The 22,140-nt window shown below is 36.1% G+C and overlaps 1 protein-coding gene across 1 annotated transcript; it reads left to right on the plus strand.

Moving 5' to 3' along the window:
- Positions 1 to 11,032: 11,032 nt before the first annotated feature.
- On the plus strand, positions 11,033 to 20,226 carry Dtd2 (D-aminoacyl-tRNA deacylase 2). Its single transcript, XM_005322662.5, has 3 exons — positions 11,033 to 11,219; positions 14,566 to 14,635; positions 18,459 to 20,226. The coding sequence occupies exons 1-3, from the start codon at positions 11,109 to 11,111 to the stop codon at positions 18,782 to 18,784; spliced, it is 507 nt and encodes a 168-aa protein (XP_005322719.1). The 5' UTR covers positions 11,033 to 11,108; the 3' UTR covers positions 18,785 to 20,226.
- The last annotated feature ends 1,914 nt before the right edge of the window (positions 20,227 to 22,140 follow it).

Raw genomic sequence — 22,140 nt, forward strand, 5'->3', positions numbered from 1 at the left:
ATTTGGGGCTTACAGTTTCCAAGGTCTCAATCTATAGATAGCCAACTCCATAGCTTTGGACTCAAGGTAAAGCAGGACATCGTGACAGAAGGCATAGCACAAGAAGCCGCTCAGGACATGGCAATCAGGAAGCAGAGGGAGCTCTCCTTACCAGGGAATAGGAACACCAAAGGCAGTGTCCCCCAGTGATCTACTTCCTCCAGCCACATCTAACCTGCCTACAATTACCACCTGACTAGTCTCCATACGTGGATTAATCTACTGATTAAGTTACAACTCTCATCATCAAATCATTTTACCTCTGAACATCCTTTCATTGTCTTACACATGAGCTTTTGGGGGACACCACATTATCCAAACTATAACAAATAACTAAACATGCCACAGAACAGTTCAGATTAGAAATATGTCACTGGTATTTTCTATTTCAGTAAAAATGTCAACTGCTGCTATTGCTACTACTGAGTCCTGCAACCTGGTTTTACTGCAACTGCTACTTCTACCAATATCATTTCTGTATCAGGTCTCAAGTGCCCCCATCCCTGAAAACTCTGCCAATAAGAGTCTTATGCAGAGCTTGTTTATTCACATTGCTCACATCCAAATTTAGTTTTGCATGGGAATATTTTATTCACATGCCAGTATCCCAGGTGCAAAATAGACTGGAATTTGAGTTCTGATTCTACATGAGTGAGAAGGGATTACTTGTAATATGGAAATTTCCCCAAATATAAAAGATGTTCAGATGATGAATCACATATGAAAAATGTGTACATTCTGTCTTGGAGGATAGATGGTAGTGGTATTTTCAGAAATAAGGGATAAGAAAGGAAAGATAAAGTATGAGAAAGAAAGAAAGAAAGAAAGAAAGAAAGAAAGAAAGAAAGAAAGAAAGAAAGAAAGAAAGAAAGAAAGAAAGAAAAGAAAAGAAAAGTAGGTAAAGGTAAATCTCAGACATATGAATTTTCAGGTGCTTGAGGGATATACATCCAGGTGGTCTATCCAATAGTTATTTAGTTATAAGGATTGTGTTCATCAGTTCTTCATCACTATAACAAAAGATCTAAGATAATCAATTTAAAAAAAAAGAAAGTTTTGGGATTTCCATTCATGGTTGTTCCTGTTGTTTTTGAGCTTGTGGCAAGGTAGCACATCATTGCAGGAGCACATGGCAGAGGAAGCTGCTCACCTTATAGCATCCAGGAAGCAAAAAAAGAAACAAGAAGAAGCCTTGATCCCAGTATCCTCTTTGAGGACATGTCTCCAATGACCAGACTTTGTCCCATTAGGCCTGAGCTTTCAAAGGTTCCACCACCTCCCAATAGCACCATGAGAGGCGGGACCAAAACTTTAATCCATAGGCTCTTAGGGGACATTTATCCAAACCATAGTAGGATCTAAAGTTCAAGAAATAAATTTGTGCCCTACAAACCTACAGATCCCTTGCTTCATTGAAATTGCTCCGTAGTCATTTCTCTAAGAGGCTCTATTGAAAATTGCACTTTCACTTTGCTTTTTATCTCTCATAGTATTAGAACTAATATTATACTAAGTATTTGCTCATTTGTGCATTATCTGTCTTTCTCACTCAGCTTTATGTGCATACATATGTGGTACTGTTTATGACAGTATATACATGTCCTAGAACCACATTTAGCACATTGTAGATGCCCAATAACTAAGTATTGAAGGAAGAATGAATTAATGGTAACTAAAACCACGGGAATTAAGAGATAGCCTCCAGTCAGTGGGCACAGTGAACAACCAAAGCGCAAACTGGGAAACTAACATTCAGAAGCAGTCAGGTAAGGGGGTCCCATGAAGGAAACTTCAGAAGGAGTATCTAGAAGAGAGAAGGAAAATCAAGACTTCAAGATGTGGGATATGCAGATGGGCTAAGGAAGATGCCTGAAACACATCCTTTGAATTTAACCTAAAAAACTTTTCAGTGTCATTACTTCAGAAAGAAGCAAAATTGCATCCTGCGGAGGAGTGACTGAGAGGTGAGACTACAGATGCTCTGAAAGCAGCAACTCTTTTAAATTTAGGGAGTTAAGGAATAATTCCCCCTTCTCCTTCTTCCCACAGAAAGTAACTCACACATTCTACCAATTAGAGATTACTTTGTGTTAAAGGACTGCTATTAAAATGCAAATATACCTTTTAAGAAGGGTAAGTTTCATTCACAGGATAATGGGAATTACTTTAATCAGCTTCACACTCAGCAGAGATAAACAACAGATAGATGCAGTACTTAGGATATTAGACTTTTGACTGTGGCCCAGTGGAAGGAAGCAATTGGAGTTGGAGGTCAAGCCCTACAGGGAATTTTAGAGACCCTGAAGGCAGCATAACACAAGTATAGAGAAGTGCTATGAAAGAAAAAGGAGGCAGAAGTGAGTTCTGAAGACAAAGTCAACTCTAGATTAAGAAAAAAAAAAAAATTGCCCAGTGGTGCTATGACCCTGAAAATTCATTTTCTGCCAAACTGGGCTACAAGTCCTTCCTTCCCTCCAGTAAGAGGCAGTCACCTCTGCTTAGTTTAGTTCAGAGCTTTCTCAGAGTTTGGCTCCCCTTCTGAGTCCTGTCTTTCTCTTCTTGGAAGGCGGAAGGGAAGGAAAGAATACAGTGATGTGGAGAGAAATGGGTTTTCTGTTGTTGTTATTGTTGTTGTTTGTTTGTTTGTTTTTTGGTAGTGGGGATTGAACCCAAGGGTGCTTAACCACCAGTGGTTAAGCCACATACTCAGCCCTTTTTTGTTTTTTTAATTTTGAGACAGGGTCTCACTAGGTTGCTTACAGCCATGCTAAGTTGCTGAGGCTGGCTTTAACCTTGGGACCCTCCTGCCTCAGCCTCCCTTGCTGCTGGGATTACAGGCCTACGCTACCTATTGGTAAAACTGGATTACAGGCCAGAGCTCCCTATTGGTAAAACTCAGCTAAAAGCCAGAGGCTTTTAGTACCCCACTGAGAAATGAGTTTTCCTAATGCTTCCATTGTTTTCTGTCTTTCACTGAGCTTCTTGAGAAAAAGAACAGCACGTACCTCCATGATGGTCTGGCATGATGACTGAATGTTTATTAACAGTTGGATGAATACAAGAATTTTCCATTTGTGGGTTCTTTAGAATGACCTGACTCAAACATGTTTGAGGACCTACAATATTTCTTTTGCTTCCCTTGCCGAAAGGAGCAATCAGGGAGCTACCGTCTGATGCTAATGCTCTCCGTTTTCCCTCTCCAGCAAATACAATTAAAGATTTTGGTGTATTTAAGCAATTCATTATTGAAATCTCTATTATTTATTTATGCTCTTTTGGAGTAAGTTTTAGTTATAAGTCTTACTTAGTTATAAGACTCACAGCCAACTTTTAAAAGTTCAATTTTATTTCTTCTGTACCATATCGAATCTGATTCTAAGTCCTTTCACCAACAGTCTAGAAGATTCCAGGAGAGCCTTAAGAAATAGGTTCTTAGTGGTCTCCTTCAAGACTTCGTTCAAGTCTGCATGATCCCATGCAGGAATGCAGGCAGTAGTCTACCCCTTCCTGCAGTTCCCCATTAGGCTTATAGGAGCATTTTTACCAAGGCTGGAAGCCCAGAAGACGTTCTCCTGTGATGTCTTGGCATGTCCTCAGTGGCTGGAAAATAAAAAAGAGTTGTCAGGAAAGGAAAGTCAATGACCTTGAGTCATTTTCCACTGATAACTCACCAAGTCAAACTTCACTTCTCTAAACTCTTGGGAAAATGAAAGATTTCTATGAGAAACATTGACTGTAGCTATCTCTGCCTTCCCAGCTTTCATCTCCCAACAAAAACATGTCTCAAGCATCTTCACCATAGCCTTTGAGACATCCTAAGTCAGTATGCCAGATATATTTTACTTGCTCTCCAAATCCACATTTAAGCATTTTCTACCTTATTCTCTATCCCAATAAGTTGGCCTCTGTGGATCATATCAATGGGTCCTCATGCCTCTGGCTTTTAGCTGAGTTTTACCAATAGGGAGCTCTGGCAGGAAATGAAAGAAAGATGAAGAATAGAGCAGATATTTATTTCCTAAATCCCTACCCAAAGCATCACCTGAAGTTGGCTGTGCTTCTTGGTAAAGGTCAACTAATCTCAAGGGTCTGTACAAGTCTCCACCTCTGGACTCCAGACTACCTCCCTTCTCCCTTCAGGTCAAGGGAATGGTAACATTTCAGCTTCTACTGTACCCTGGGTTATTAACCCTCTGTGGTTATTCTCTACCTACACCTTCAAAAATAAGCCCTTTGTAAATAAACTTTCTCAGGTTTCCTTGTATGGAGTATGTCGTTTGATTGCTGATTATTATGGTTTAGATATTAGGTGTCCCCCAAGAGCTCATGTGTGAAACAATTCAAGAAAGCTTAGAGGTAAAATGATTGGATCATGAGTTTTAGCCTAATCAGTGTGTTAATCCCCTGATAGGGATTAATGGATGGTAACTGTGTGCTGGCAGGATGTAACTAAAGAAGGTGGGTCCCTGAAGATGTACCTTTGGGGTTTATATTTTGTCCCTGTTTAGCAGAGCCCTCTCTGCTTCCTAATCATGTCTTGAGCCGATTTTCTCCACTATACACTTCCGCCATGATGTTCTACCTCATATCAGCCTGAAGGAATAGAGTCAGCCATCCATGGACTAAGACCTCTGAAACCATGAGCCGCTCAATAAATGTTTCCTCCTCTAATTGTTCTTGTTAGGTCTTTTGGTCACAGGGGCAAAAAAAGCTGAGTAAAACACTGATGGAACTCTGACCAATATTCTTAAGTTGTGTCTATACATGCTTTAAGTTTTTTTCTGTACAGGGTGAACTGTAACTTAATTTGATGTGTGAACAGAATATAATCTACCCTTATAATAAATAGCTGAGTCTTACCCAATAAGAAGTGACCAAGTATTGAAATCATATTCAGATAAGACAAATAGGAGCTATATTTAATTGGGATCAGCAGGCACTCTATCTCTGAGCTACAGAGACAAATTGGGCTGTCTCTATAGTTCACTTCCACTTTCTGTATGTCACCTTCTTTTCTCTAGCTATAAATATGATGTGGTAGACAAGGGCATTCTTGACAATTTTTGTGTATGGATGGCTGCTTGATTCTAGAATCACAAATAAAGCCAACTAAGATATACAAAACTAGATTTCTTATAATTTTGCTTCTTAGCAATACAGTCAGTGTGATCCAATAATTTATATTCTTTATTTGACTAGTAATGTTATTTGATATCTCTTTTTAAAGGATGTTCATGGTATTGATCCATGGATTTCAAATAACTGTATATGTTTTTTAAATTCCTATATTTCCTGATTGAAAGAATACATTTTCAAAAAAAATGAAATCATAACTCTCATACAAAATAAAATCAATTCAGTATGTTAGCACCTCTGGATTCAAACCTCGTTACAAAAGAAGAAGGAGGAAGATGAGGAGGAGGAGGAGGAGGAGAAGGAGGAAAAAGAATCAAAATTATGAAACAGGCTTGGCAAAAGGGCTGACAGATACATACAAATATTTAAAAGGACTTGGATTGATTTGCTCAGGTATCACCACACGATAAACTGAAAAATCATACAAAGATCAAGATAATTTATCAATCTCCCCTGGGGAAACCTTATCTGAGAAAATCAGCTGAAAGAAAAAAAGGCTTAATTTGGTTTCAGTCCATGGTCAGTGGGCTCTGTTGCTCTTAAGCCTGTGGTGAGGCAAAGCATCATAGTGGAAAACACAAGGTAGAGCAAAGCTGCTCATCTCATAGCAGCCAAGAAACAAAAAGAGAAAGGGTCCAGGGTCTCAATACCCCCTTCAAGGCATGTCCCTAATGACCTAACTTCCTCTTCTGGGTCTCACCTTTCACAAATCCCAAAAGCATCATGGGCTCGGAGCCAAGCCTTCAACACTCAGACTTTTGGGGGATATTTAAGATCCAAACCACAACAATGTGTCAAAAACTTCTTCCTAGGGCTGGAGTTGTTTTTCAGTTGGTAGAACATTTGCCTTGCACATGTGAGGCACTGGGTTTGATCCTCAGCACCACATAAAAACAAATAAATAAAATAAAGATATTGTGTTCATCTACAACTAAAAACCAAAAAGAATCTTTTTCCATTAATATTTAACCCAATAAGGAGAATACCAATAATAGAGTACAAACAGTTCAAAAGAGAGCTCAGATCTCCTGTACGAGAAGAATTCTAAATAATTTACAGATATTTCCCACTAAAGGAGGTAGATCTTAATTCCCTATGTCCTGGGTATGGGTTAAGCTTGGTGATTTGCTTCCAAAGAGTAAAGCACTAGAGGGAAGGGATGTGACTGTATAGTGGAGAAACCTGGCAAACTCTTCTCCATTCAGATGATCAGGATTACCATCGCCAGCAATAAGAGTTGACAGCGTGTACCCTTGATATGATGTGATAACAATGACATTTCACCTCTGTTCTCTTTCTCTAAAACCCCATAACTCTTTATTTAGGGGGAAATATCCAATTGAATAAAGGGGTATCCTATAATGTACCTGACCCAAGTTTCTCAAAACCAGGAGCAAAGTTCATCAAAAACAACTAAACGCTGAGAAACTGTCACAACGTAGAGAAACACAATAACTACAGGTAATATGACATTCTGGGTGAGATCCAGAAAAGGAATTTAAGGGAAAACTAACAAAATCTGAATAAAGTATGGAGTCAAAGTCCTGAGTGCTCATTCTACAGTTGTGACAGATGTAACAGTAATTTGAAGTGTTAAAATTTGGTCTAAAGCTGGGAAACTAGGTGAGGGACATATGTACTAAGATTTGCAAACTTTCCTATAAATCCAAATCCATTATAAAATAAAATCCCAGGGTCTGGCACATACTAGTCAAGTGCTCTACCACTGAGCTAAACTCCCAGCCTTAAAAAAAAAAAAAAAACAGATTTCAAATAAGAGTGTGAAATCAAAAGTCCAAGGCCAATGAACCAAATCACACACATATATATGTATACATATGTTTATGTGCCAGACTCTGGGTTTGATCCCCAGCAGTGCCAAAAAATAAAGAAAGAAAATAAATCTGTTTGTTTCCTTTTTCTACACAGTCTTAATACATGTGGCAAATGTCTAAAAGTAGAATTCACATGGACTTTTCACACTTTGGCTTCAATACCCCTGGTAAAGAGTGATTATCTCTTGGTTAATGGATTGGGTACACATCCGCACAAAGTGAAATCTGCATGGGCCAAATTGCATTACTTCAAATATTCCCTGTGATGTTGATGTGACATACTAACAGACAGAAACTTAATTTCACTTTTATAAATATAGTTTTGTTAGCATTATCTGATTAACCTCAATAGATAATTGTCCTGTATTCTTAAACTAAAATAATTTTTCTTTACAGATGTCTTCCAAAATTCCATTGTTTCACAAAATAATCCTTTGTAATTAAAGAATTGGGTATACAGAGATGAGAGATTTTCCAACTAGATAATCCTGCAAGATATATGATAAGCATTGACATTTTTCGCTGGCCATGGAAAGATATTAGGGATTGCATTTTTCTGTGGAAGGCCACACGTCCTGTTAAGTGTCTTTCCTCTAGCTGCAACTCTTGCTGGTTCCAGAAGAACACTGTTCCTTCTTCTTACCCCTTCAGAATGGAAAACACTTCCTGTTCTTTTCTATCCCTGGGTCTTTCACTACCCCTTGTTCGTTTACCTTAGCCTTTAATAAACCTGCTTAATGGTTCCTTCCTTCGTCTCTCTTCAGCCACCCCTTTGAACTATGCCATCTGTTTCCTCTCAGGATAGCTGCTTTGACACTTTCCCAAGTCAAAATTATTTCTGCTTGAAACCTAATTCTCATATGTATATTTTAGAGGATACAGAATTGCTTCTTCAGATATCCTTGAATCCATCCACATGTGTGTAGAACTAGCATAGCTAGCTATTCATTCAAATGAAAGTTCTAATTTGGCCTTTCACTTTTCAATAAAAAGTATAACCTCACCATTTGCTCTTTTGATCTCTAGCCTATAGTGTCTTGGGTCAGTAATAAAGAATATCTATCCTGCAAGCCCTTGACAGGAACTAAACCTTGAATTGTCCCATTGTTCAACTCTTCTCAAAAAGCCCAGGTGAAATTTATTAGGATTGGGTGCGATATCCTAAGGCTGTGCACTGATCTTTAGTAGAATGACTGTCAAGTCAGTACTTGGGGTCCATAATACCTCTGAGGTGTTTTGGGTTGTTTTAATGGATTCTTATTTTGTCAAGGGACAATTTAAGAAATTGCCTTAGAAACGATAATATCACATTTGATATATATATTTTTTTTACTGTTTCTAGTGGTTAGTACAGAAATTCAGTTTTTCTCACCCTTTTTGTTCTGACTCCATTCACAAAGCCACATTCTGATATTTTTGTTATTCTGCCTACACAAAAAATATGCTATTTATATAGGCTTTAAGCTTTTCTTATAGTAAATTAACTATAGAAGAAATATGCCAATCATGCCCTCTGTGAGAAATTCCACTCCGTGTCATGGAAATTCTCCTTATTATCATAACTAAATTAGTATTCTGGGTCTACCCCAATCTCATGTGCATTTTTGTTGATGTGAACCAATTTCTCAGAACCTAATTATCTTCCTAAGCACTGAAAAACAAAAATAAATCTCAGGGCTTTGAAAAAGGAGGCTAGATTTCATCCAGCCTTTCCTAAAATAAAACATCTACCTCTTGCAGTTGCACTTCTACTTATTAACATACCCACATATAAAGTCTTAGGTAAGAAGCTCATTTTAGAGATAAATCTTAGGAAAAAATCTGTTTATCCAGAGAACTATGAAACATATTATATTTCCCTTCTCCATTATTTTCTCTTTACAATCCAAAGCTTGATGTCAACTATAAAGGATCTTTTTGAAGTGGTTCTCAAACTTTTCATGTTGGTAAGATATAATGCTTTGTTGTTTGTTCCTGGTTCTGGGCCTTTCATATGCTAGGCAAGTGCTTTATCACTGAGCTACATCCCAGTGCCTCAAGATATTTTTGAATATTAGAATTTTGAGTGGCCAACTTGAACAAAAAATAATTCTGAATCAATTATTATGCCATCTCAGAGGGCCTAAATGTGTCCACAACTAATTCCACTGCCCATATACTCCTCCATCAACATTGTAAGTATTGGGAATTATTCCTGCTCAGACAGTGATTTCTCATATACCCACAAGACAAAGCTCTCTTATGTTCCAGTGAACTACAATCTCTTCTAATGCCAATTGAAAGCTATGCTTTGCCTTTTCTTCTAACTTGAAGCAAACTGTACAAATAGCTCCACCTTCATTACATATGATAGATATAACTGCTTAATGAAGAAAATTAAAGACACACATCTATGAAAACTTTGCTACATATTATATAAGTACTCCAGTCAGGAACTTGACATAATTCGACTTTCTTTACTTCCAGTACTTTGTTTTTATTTACATTTTACTATTTTATTGCTTGTATGAATGAGAGTAGGTTTCATAAAATAAAACATTTAAGCCATGCTTTCGGGGTGCTTACTCTACTGCCCTCTGCCGGTAGGAGGAAAGAATAAGTGAGTCACAAACTTGCATTACCTACCACAACATCCAGTGATTCTTATCCAATGGGGAGATTTAAAGCAGTTGATGATTTTTGAAAATCTAACCATTACCAACCAAACTTCATTCATTCACAGGAAATGCTTCCAATTTATTACAGGCCCTCCTTGTGGGAAGATTTTTGGCATCATTTTTGCTATTTTCAATAGATTTCTATCTCCTGCAACCGTATGTAAATAGACACAAAAGTCCTCTCTTATTCTAGGTCATGGCTGCATTCTCTAGGTAAATTTCCTTCCAGATATAAAATCTGGATCTGAGATTGAGTAAGAATAGAGACTCAATAGTTTTAATGATATAAAAGTGCAGACATTAAGCAATTCAACGTGTCTGTGCTGCGTAATTATCAACAAATGTTGGAAGCCCTGTATTTCAGCAGTTGAGACAATCTGAGATTTTGCTTTTTTGTTTTTATTAAAAGCGTAAGGCAGCCTTCAGGATAACAAGCAAAAAGCAGCTTCAATTTTGTGCATAAAGGACCACTGATTATGCATGGATTATTTTCTTCAGTCACACTGCTTTGTAGGGATACCAATACCCGTCAGTGATGTCATCTTCTAGAACAGACCCGAATGTATAGGCATATTGTGCCAACTGGGTCCAAATCAATGACCTAGGTAATGCCATCAGAGCAACACTATTATTTCTTGTCTGAACCCTCCAAGCCTGTAGAAATAAATGCTAATCTGATGCAAGTTTAAGGAATGTGTTGTGTGGGAAAGAAAATCAAACTTTTGTTTACTTTTATTTACATTGTAATATGTACTTACAGAAAATGCATCACAGAATTAATAAATACATCATATGTTGTTTTATTTTTGTATTAGTAGCAGATTAAATAACTTAATAACAATCACATTTCCTCGGGTAAGAATATTGCTATCAAGGATATTTCCTAAAGAATCGATACTTAAATGTATATTCACATAGCATGACAGTACCCTTTTGCAACTGTGGAATCAGAGTGATTTGGCAGCATTCTTGATAGAGGAAGCAACATTGTTTCATTGATTGAGGTACGAAAAAATCTGAAAGATTTATAGCTTTTAGTTCCATCTCTGCTTGCTTTGAGATTCATTTGATTTATTCTATTTATCTTCATAATGAGCATAATAAGGACTTAAGCAGATTTTTCAACATCTGGAAGCCTAAGCTTTCTGAAGTGAAAATGTTTCTTGAAAAGATGGAAAGAGATCCAGTCGCTTAACAGTATACTCTAAGCGCCTTATACAGAGTTGGATAGGTTCTGCGGAGGGACTTAGGGCTATTTTTGAAGCCGGCACATCCGGGACACCCTAGCCAAAGCCCCTTCCTCGTCTTCCAGGGGGCGGAGCCGCGGAAGGCAAGGGCTGTTCCGTCGCCCCGCCCCCCTCGCCGTTCCTGCCAGTTCCCGGGGGCGGGGCCTAATCGGCGCGCGGCCTGAATCCCAAGGACAGCATCCCGGATTCGAGCCATGGCTGACGGCTGCCGGACGCCTCAGGCTCGGGCGCTTCTGCAGCAGTGCCTGCACGCGCGACTACAAGTTCGCCCAGCTGAGGGGGACGCTGCGGCCCAGTGGGTGGAGGTAACGTCGGCCCGGCAGCTGTCGTTATCCTACGGCGCTCAGGGGCGGTTCTTTACGCGTTGTCTCTGTCACTCGGGTCCCCGCCCCCACGGGTCCTCCTCGGAACCGAGTTGGAGAGCAGCTAGGTACCGCGGCTTGTGCTATGCGCTGCGCCGGACTTGGGGCCGGTGCGCCAGACACTGCCCCGGCGGTCTTCCTGGCTGCGCTTTACCTTTCTGTCCAGCACCACTGTTCTGGGCGCCAGACATTCCGACCAGGAAGAAAGTGCCTCTCTACTGGAGAGACCGCGTTCCTTTGAACCTCTCTCAGTCCGCCTACCTGAGCTCGCTGGACTAGAGGCCTAGTAGTCTCAGACGCCCTGCTGCTCTGGCCTGGGCGGAGCTGGACTGGTTCAAGTGTGTAAGTTAGCTTGCTTCAAGAGTTTAGATCTACTTTGATTTATGCCCCACCTTATTATGTTGATTGTGTCTTGACCTTAGCACAGAAATGATATTTTCCAAGACACAGTTCTGTTTCAAGAAAGTTTTTATTTTTATTTTTTTTTTGTTGTTTTGTTTTTTCCTGCTGGTTGATCCGAACCCTGGCTTCTCCCATGCTTGGGCAAACTTTCTACCACTGAATTACAAAAAAAAAAAAAAAAAGAATTACAGTCCCCAACCCAAGAAACATTTTTTGTTTGTTTATTTGAATTTGACTAATTTCCACATAAAATAGATCACTCCTTGTATAATAATGTTGCACTGTTATCAAACACATTTCCTCCAAAGAATTATGAAATGTTTACGTTGAATTCCCCCTACTTGCGTACCTGCCTTTTCCTGATGTCCTGTCTCCCATTACATTGCAAAAACAAGTAAAATGTTTTTTAAGTCCTTAGTCATATATGCGGAGAAAGTTAAAATATAAGCCGGGGAAGTCCATAATTAAGACTTTGGGTGATACTCAGAATCTTTAATGTAGTAAAATTTCATTCACACTGATCTCTGAATTGGGGCCCAGACCTAGGATTTCTTAACAATTCTAGTCATTATTTTAAACACTACACATGAACTATGATGCGTGGGTGATTATTTTTAAGTCAGAATCTATTATCCTATGCTAATTTGGGAATTCTTATGTGCATAAAATTCCTGTATTCTCACCTCTCTTCAGAAATTCTTCTTCCTATTTCTTATTTTTGTTGTAACCTTTTGTTGAGGTTTTAATTTCTCATGCATATTTGAAATTGTGTGGGTTTTATATTTCTATCTAGAGACTCACCTATTTAAATTGTTGCTTCCTAGCACTGTAAACTTCTAACTTATCATTTAGAGTATTTCTGAGCCTCTTTATTTTTTTTATGTTCTTCACACCACATTTTCTTATGCAAAATCAGAGATATTTTATTGCAGCCTTCCAAGCTATCAGTTTGTGTTTATAAACTTTAAAAGCTATTTTTAAAGACTTCCCTTCTCCCACACACAACTATATTAAAGAGATGACAAGTGATTACATGGTGAGAAAGCATAAATTCTTTCATCTTTCTCACACCTCCTCTACCCTGTCTATTATCAAAGTTCTTTTTCTTTTTTAGAAATAGCCTTTTAGATGTTGAAAGATTTGAAAGCTGCTTTGCTTGTTCTTAGTTTCATTCATGTGGAACTATGCTGTCACAAATTTAATGTTTTTCTTCCTGGGAATTGAACATTTTTAAGCTACTGTGAGAATTATCTGTACTTTTCTTCATATTTGAAATGTTTTGTAACAAAGAAGCTACAGGAAAGTGACTTTGACTTGAAAAGAGGAATCTGATTTTTTAATACTTATTTTTTATAGTTGTATTTGGACACAATAACTTTATTGTAATGTGGTACTGAGGATTCAACCCAGGGCCTTGCACGTCTGAGGCAAGCACTCTACTGCTGAGCCATAACCCCACCCCACACACACATCCCAAAAAAGGAATCTATATATTATAACTTCAGACCTATTATTGGAATAAACAAAAAGAAAATAATGAGGAGGTAATTTGGTTACTGGAAAGAACAGGTATCTGTTTCTGGGAATTATTAGGTGCTTAATTCTGACATTGCAAGTGTACAGCGGTGTATGCTAAAGATTTGAGCTCAGTGAAAAGGCTTGTGATAGTAGTGTAGCTTGCCAACCCATCATTATGGGTATGCATGGGAGGCTCTTGCTTTTGATCCAGGGGCATATGTGCATTTTTTAAAAATGACTCCTTTTCCGGTAAATCAAGTATGATTACAGAGCTGCATTTATATTTACATAGAAAACCATTTAGATAACACATAGAGCCCAGAAGATACAGTTGAATGTTAATACAATTAACAGATAAGTTGAGTCCTATCATATATAAAACAGTCCTATCTGTAAAGTGCTTTGGAAGTTAAAATGTTAAATAAATTGTGTGTTTGCCTTTAAATTTATTTATATATTCTCATAATAAACAGGTAGTATTTACTATGAACCTGGCACTGTGTTAAGCACTTTACAAATATTAACTCATTTAATCTCCATAATAACTTCTAGAGTCAATGAGGCTCCTTAATTAAGTTAATACATAGAATCGAAAGTTGAACAGTTAACTCAGCAGCAGAATCAAAATTATTCTTATGGTCTCTTACAAGAGCTATTTTTTATACTCCTGATAACAACCAACCTTGTCATGTAGAAGTTATTAACAAATGTTAATAATTATATTTAAAGCAATAACAACAATAACAAAAAATAATCAGGGTTTCCTGGAATTTATACCTTGTTTTCACTATATAAGTAAGTGCATTAGGGGGAATAAAGAGGATGATATAAAAAGACATCAGTTACACGTTGCTTGTTTATCTCTTATCTGATAGAGTATGAATTCATTTGATGTTGAATAAATGGGCCCTGATATATAAATATTTCTTAAGTTTGTCATCCTTACTTACTAGGGAGGAGGCTGTCTAAAAGTCCTATTGATTTTAATAGAGGTAAATTGCTGTTGGTAGTATTTTAAAAAAATATTTTTAGTTATAGATGAACACAATGCCTTTATTTGATTTATTATTTTTATGTGGTGCTGAGAATCAAACCCGTAGCACCTGCAAGTGCTCCACCACTGAGCCACAACTCCAACCCTGTTGGTTATATTTTAAGTGTAATTTTTTGAAAAATAATTTTGATTGAAACTTTAAAATATTTCATTTTCTCGTATATTCATTTAGAAATCAAATCTATTGTAAGTCTTCTTTCTTTTCTTTGATTTGAACCTCCAAGTTTGTAACAGTTATAAAATTTTATTCACTTACCTCTACAGCTCTGTATAGACTTCTTTCTAATCTGAGCTTTCTGTGATGATTTCTTATAGATTCAGAGAGGATTAGTGATCTATGTGTGCTTCTTCAAGGGAGCTGATAAAGAACTTCTTCCAAAAATGGGTATGTGTTTGATGTTTTTTTCTTTTTTTGAAGATGGAGAAAGAACAGCAATAGACCAAAAAAAAAAAAAAAGAGAGAGAGAGAGAGAGAGAGAGAAAGAGAGAGAGAAGCGCAATTATTTTCCCCCTGGTAATGGGGATTGAACCCAGGGCCTTGCACATGCTGAGAAAGCACTACGACTGAGCTACATCCCCAACCAAGAAGCACAATCTTATTTGTCCTAATATATGTTATTATTCAACTCTGTGTAGTATTGTTGGCTTATTTTTTTGCCTGTTGCAAAATTTAAAGTGTGCATGTATGGTAGAATTCTTTTAAAACATCTACAACATTTCAGATGGCTTATAGGTTGATTTAGAAGAGTAGACACACAGTTCAGCCAAGGATACAGAAAGTTGTTAGAAGCAGGGTGGCCACATAGGGAGAAACAGATGCTGTATTTCTTAATATAGTTTCCATTATCCCCAGATAACAGAAGAGTCCATAACAAGCAGTGTATGACATTGTATATACAGAATGAGTCCCATCAAACCTGGACAGTTCAGATTTACATCACTGTTATCAAAGAACTTACATTGATCATTTATGTACTTCTTTGTATGAATATGTATAAATACAGTTCTTCTGGTTCTTGAACTGAATTCAGTGTTATCTCAGCCACACCTCTTCTGGCTCCATAGAAAGCAGAATAAATGTTTAAGGACCTCTGAAAAATTTTGCCTGCAACTTTTGAAAATCCTGGATAATTCATAGCACTTCATATTCCTTATGATAATTATATAGGTTCAGATGTATCAAATCAACTAACATGCTGTCTCAATGCAGCATGTCTCAAATGCAGTTCTAACAAATATGCGTATGTGTGTGTTTGTGTGTACTTCATAGATATGAAATAATGGAACTATTCCTAAGATTGAGGGACAGCACCCATTATTTGGATTAGTAAGTATAAGCTGAACACAGTGGCATGTACCTGCAGTTCCAGCTGCTCAGTAGGATTGCTTGAGTGTAGACATTTCAGATCAGCCTAGGCAACATAGCAAGACCCTGTCTCAAGCTTTAAAAAGAAAAAATGAAATTACACAAATGAGTAGTTGAAGCTTGCAGAAGTTAATCCAGAAGAGGTTCACATAATAGAACTCAAGGACAAATAGCTTGACAAAAAGTCAAGCTAATGAAGGGAATTTTATATTCATATATCAAACATGTTTGACAACTATGTCAAAGCATGAAACTATACTTAAGAAGGGACTGTGATGAGGGCTGGGGTTGTGGCTCAGTGGTAAAGCACATGCCTTGCATGCCTGAGGCATTGGGTTTGATCCTCAGCACCACATTTAAAAAAAAAATAGATAAAATAAAGTTATTGTGTCCATCAACAATTAAAAAAAAGAAGAAGAAGAAGAAGAAGGGACTGTGATGAGTGAGATGGAAAGCTAGTAACTTTTAAGTTTGAAATTTGAATCCAGAGGATAATAAGGAAATTTAAAAGGGTTTAAGAAGAAAATGAGAAAATATTTTGTTGTTCTGACTTAAAGCTGACTTTCTAAAGTTGTTTCATAGAGATGTTTTGGGGGGGGGGTTGTTTTGTTTTGGTTAGCTTTTTTTCCAGTAGTGGAGATTGAACCAGGGGGCCTTGTTCATGCTAGGCAAACACTCTACCACTGAGCTACATCTCCAGTTGTAAATAGATCTTTATCATAACAGTACAAATTAAGTCCACCAAATTCAAGCTCTATTTTGTTTTATAATGATTAAATCCAATGTGCTTCTGTCTGTGTCTACAATTGTGAGTGCACTTTAAACACATGTATAAGATTGTGGTGAATTAAAAATGCTTAGGAGGCCTGCCTTTACTCTTTTAGTGAATAATCTAACACAAAACTTCATGATTTACAGTAAAGACCTGTATGACTCTCATTCTGATGGTCTGAGTTACAGGGAAAATAAATGCATCCATATTGATAGCATTAGTTTGTATTTCCCTGTATTCCAGGAGGCATAGTAAGCCAATGTTTTGGGATTCTCTTAAATCTCACCTCATATTTATTACATAGATTCAGATCTTTCCAATCTAATATTTCATCCCATGAACATAACTAGTTATATCCTAAAATATGAAATAGCATATCCAATATAGAGATATGTAGAATGGTCTTCAATTCATCTTTAGTATAATTGAACTGAGATCCAGGGATCTCTCAAAGCTTGATTCCCATATACATCATTGAGGATACTTGATTGATAATCTGTCTTAGGATCTTTGAGTTTCCAACATTCATTTAATGCATTGTCTCATTTTAATTCTACTTACTTATATTTGCATTTGTATTGTACTTATATATACATATTTGTATACCTTCAGTATTGAATTCCCAGTAATAACCAGTAGAGGGAGGTGTGGGGAAGTGTAATAAATTATATTACATCCCATTGCCTGTTATTCCAAAATTGACTACTTAGTCTCTCCGTAGCCAGAGGCCTGCATAGCTGGATAGTGATTTTCATTGGAAAGAAGTGCTCTGGATAGTTATAGTTTCCTTAGAAGCGGTCAATAGGATTGCTGGCTATATAGTAAAGTTTGATTTGTAATAGACAAAAGTAAAGGCATTTAAAAATAAGTGATTGTTAAGTGAAAATTGAAGGTTCTTAAAGCATAGCTTGGGAATTTCTCTGGGTGTTTACCTTGGCAGTTTTTTACAAGGTTAATTTTATAATGTTTAGAGTAGGATCACCATACCAACTCCTTACTAATGTTTCCTATAAATCCTCCTGTAATCAAAATCACCGACTACTCAAAACAGGAAGCATACCTTTTAAAATCTGATTTGAGGGCAGGAATGAAAGGTTTCTTTTTATCATTTGTTGTCTTAGAACTTTTCTTTGCAAGCAGAATTCATTTATACCTTTATAGAAGTAGGGAGATACTGAGTCTATTTTAGACATTTATTTATTGTTTTGAAAATGGTCAATGTTGAGGTGTAAAGGTTTTCTAACTGTAGGGTTTAGCTACACTTAGATATTTATAGTGGTTTTGACACTTATTAGCTATAGTCTCATAAATGCTATAAAATATCACTGTTTTATTGTATGTATACAAAGATAATGCTAGTAGCATGGGTTATATTTATAAAATGGTTAGTCAATGTTAATTGTGCCTTTAAGGTTATGAAACTATAAACTCAGCTTTTTTGTAATGAGATTGAACCTGGAAGCTTTGTCATATCTTAAAACTCTAGGTAATTTAAAGTTTAAAATAAAATATTTTTTAACTGTAGATAGACACAAATACCTTTATATATGTATTTTTATATAGTGCTAAAGATCAAACCTAGTGCCTCACATGTGCTAAACAAGTGCTATACCACTGAGCTACAACTCCAGCCCCAGTGTACTAAAATTTTAATTTTGTTACAGAGCAGAATTTTCTGAGAAGGATTTATAATGTTCTTTTCCAGTGGGATCTGCTTATGAAATAAAAGGAACAGGAAGATAAAATTTTGCCATGTAATCCCCTGAGACAACAATATTTAAGGTTTCATTGTACAGTTAATTCTTGAACTTTCTAGATGACTTATTGTTAGATAATCTTAGCTGTCAAGTCAAATTTTAAACATCATGCAGTTTTCTCCATGAAATTTGCTTTATTTTTCATGCTCATTTAGTTTAGTGAAGCACTTTTTAAAATTTAAATAGAGAGTGGTTTAGGAGCAAGAGCTAACAAACTGGGTTTTCAACATGAGATTTGCTAACTAAAAGATTAATGTTTCTTCTTCATGTTTGTTTTTCACTTCAAATTGTTTTGTCTTTCTTCCCCATCTAGTTAATACACTATTAAATGTGAAATTAAGTGAGACAGAAAATGGCAAGCACGTCTCTGTATTGGATCTACCTGGAGACATTCTTATCATCCCTCAAGCCACCCTTGGTGGTAGAGTAAAAGGAAGAAATATGCAGTATCACTCCAACTGTGGAAAAGAAGAAGGGTTAGAACTTTATTCCCTATTTGTATCTCTCTGTGAAAAAGAATTAGCTACAAACAGTAAGTGCACTGAAGCTGGGGTTGTAGTGGAACATGGCACTTATGGGAACAGGCAGGTATTAAAGCTGGATACCAATGGACCATACACACACCTAATTGAGTTTTGAGAAATTAAAAGTTAGTTCCTACAGCTATTTTGTGATATAAAATGACCTGGACTATAATTAGATTTTCTTCCCCTTTGTCTCTTGAATATACTAATGTATAGCATTTTCAGATAAGAAAATCTTGGGTACGGTAAATAGTTGCAACATGCTAATCAGATGACCTTGTCAAGTCACCTAAACTCTGGAGCTCAGTCACTCTGTCCTGCTTTCTACCATCCTTCCACTCAAGTATTTGAAAAATCCTTGTTTATTCACTTGATGATCATTAAAGAAGCCTTTTAAACTATATTTTAAAGATTATATACATTTTATTTTGTAATGAAGTAATGTGTACAATTAAGAAAAACACATTTTTTATACCCTCAAATTTATGTACTATGTACTAAAAGTAAAAGTCATTGTATGAAAGTTGAGGTGAAATCCAACACAAACCAATTATAACTTTTATTTCAGTTTTCTTTTTTTGTGTGTGTGGTGCTAGGGATCAAAGCCAGGGCCTTGCACATGCAGAGCACATGTTGTGCCACTGAGCTATCTTCCCAGCTCAGTTTTCTATATTTTGAATGAAATAATATGTAACTTACTATTCCTTTTAATACTATCTATGAGAATGTAATGTAGAAATGTTATTGTACATTATATCACTTTCCAAGGACATCTAAATGCTTTAGATTATTTTAATAATCTTTAGTACCTCATAAATATGTACAATTATTATGTGTCAATAAAAATTTTTTTTAAGTAAAAAAAGTATTTAGTTGATATAGGAATCAGGTATAAAACATTCATAGCTGTTTTTATTAAACATATTCACAAAGAGAGATTAATGCTCTGTTTCTCAGTGTTCACCAAAACCATGTATGTCTCAGTTTCTATCTTTGGTTTAAATTACTGAGTTCATAAATTTTTTTAGGAATTTCCTTTCTTGTTGAATTAGATTGCTATACAAGGAAGAAAAAGGGAAGCTTTCTCAGGAAGTTGTTTTTAGTTGATTTGTATTGATTGGTTGTTTTTAATCAGTTTTGTATTGATTTAATGATTTGGAACCATTGTCAATTTTTCTGTTGGTAAATGTTAATATACTAAATATTTGTGCCCTCCCCCAAAATTTATATGTTAAACCACTAATCCCTACTGTGATAATATTTGGAGATGAGGCCTTTGGAAGGTAACTAGAGTTGAGATGAGGACTTGGGGGGTGGGACCCTCATGATGGGATTAGTGTCTTTAAAGAAATACCAGAGAACTACCTCTCTATACTCTCACCATGTGAAGATATAGTAAAAGTTTCTCCAAGGAGATGTATATGTCTTTTAGATGACCACAAGACATATACAAAGCTAGGAAGAGAGCCCTCATCAGAACTGATAATGCTGTTACCTTGATCTTGAATTTCTAGCCTGTAGAGCTGTGAGAAAATAAAAATTTTATTGTTTAAGTCACTCAGCCTATGATATTTTGTTGTGGCACCTCACGCTGACTATGACAATGATGTAAGATAACAGCTAACACAGTAAACTTTTCAAGGAAAATACACGAGAAACTCTTAGAAGAAATGAGTCTGTAAAAGGTAAGAATTGTAATGCAAATAATAATAATAAGAGAGCTCATGTAAAAAAAATAAAAATTTTAAAAATAGGTAATAAATATGTGGTTTTTGCATACTTCTATGACCTGATTTAAAAGATGTTATTTAACAGTGAAAACTAAATATTTCTGATTACCAAAAAGATGAAGAAATTAACTTAAACATCTTAAGTAGCCACTAAAAATTCCTTTATGTGATAATTTCCGTAGGTTTTTGTTCCTAATACACTTAAAATTTCTAATTATTACACAATAGCCCATTTTCTCTCTACCCTTCCTGCACTATTCTATTTTGGAACTTGAGAATCAATAACTGGCTTGATAATGAGCTCATTGTCCTTAACTTTTACTTTATTGATTCATAATACACTTATTGAAATGTAATAAACTATTCATAAACTTGCAAACTCCAATTTTCTGAAAAGCTTCTCCAAGGAGATGTATATGTCTTGCCAAAAGATTGTATTACCTATTTTAAATCATTTTGATTGTATGTCTAGGTAAAATGCTGACTCACAGCCCTAGATTGCTATTTTATAGTCCAAGCAATTCTCTTTTAAAAACTTGATTGAGACACTTGTGGAGAATAGCAATTTCAAGTACACAAAGAGTTATTAAGCACAAGGTGATGTTCAGTTTTCCTTCATTTGCAAGAGGGAAAAGACAAAAGAAAAGGCATATGAAAATAACTTCGCCTTGGCTCTCTGTAGCTCTTCTGACTCAAGGTGCTCAAAAACCTTCAATATGTTTCTTATTTTATCTTCAGGGTATATCTGTAATGAGGATAGCACTCCTCATTAAATAATGTTCCCAAGGTCACACAATAGGGAGGAATAATTTCCTTCTTTTAACCTTTCTTGTAATGAAACTTGCTAAAGTTGAAATTGACCTTGGGAAAGGCTTATTGTCTCTCATTGTGGATTATTTAAGGAGTAGTCCATAAATTGGTTTATTTACTAAATTAAATGCAAGTAGGGTTGCATCTAATTTAGGAGCCTTCTGCATCTTCTTTGTTAAGATTTGAGGATGTTTCAAATAGGATACAATTCCTTTTTTAAAAGTTTTATCTTGGGACGTGGGGGGGGGGGGATTGAGGTTGTGGCTCAGCGGTAGAGCACTTACCTTGCATGTTCGAGGCCCTGGGTTCGATCATCAGCACCACATAAAAAAATAAAGGTGTTGTTTCTAACTACAACTAAAATAATAATAATAATAATTTTATCTGTCAATTTAGAAACCTCCTGGGTTTAATTATGACAATATTGTGTAAAGACAATAGATGTGGCTTTAATATTTTGAATACACTCATAAATTAAAATGAAATACACTTTTACCACTCCTTAATTAGTTCACATTATAACAGAAGATATGCCATTTATAAATAATATCTACACTAATGACTTGTAAATTAGTAATTTGTTGATTCTATAATGAAGGAATTAAACATCAAATATCAAGATCATATATCATAGAATTCTATGCCATTTATTTTGGAGAATAAGAAATGTTGGTGTTATAAGAGAACAGTGTCATGTCAGATGTTTACTATCTGTGATTAACATTGCAGAGGACCTAATGTAATGAAATTTATATAATTAAAAAACTGTACTTGATTATGAAACTTCAGTGTATTTAGAAGTGTATTGTCTATTGATTCATTGAAATACTAGTTTCTGAAAGGGAAGAACTACTAGAAAAGTAACATTTTCATTCTGAAACCATACCTTGGTGATGACTTTTATATTTTATATTATATTTAGAGACAGGGT

This window comes from Ictidomys tridecemlineatus, chromosome 5, assembly GCF_052094955.1.
Source record: "Ictidomys tridecemlineatus isolate mIctTri1 chromosome 5, mIctTri1.hap1, whole genome shotgun sequence".
Lineage (NCBI taxonomy): Eukaryota > Metazoa > Chordata > Mammalia > Rodentia > Sciuridae > Ictidomys > Ictidomys tridecemlineatus.

Coding starts and splice junctions, on each gene's coding strand:
- Dtd2 (XM_005322662.5), top strand. CDS start 11,109: ATGGCTGACGGCTGCCGGACGCCTCAGGCTCGGGCGCTTCTGCAGCAG. Junction 11,220..14,565: donor CTGCGGCCCAGTGGGTGGAG/GTAACGTCGGCC, acceptor GATTTCTTATAG/ATTCAGAGAGGATTAGTGAT. Junction 14,636..18,458: donor AGAACTTCTTCCAAAAATGG/GTATGTGTTTGA, acceptor TTCCCCATCTAG/TTAATACACTATTAAATGTG.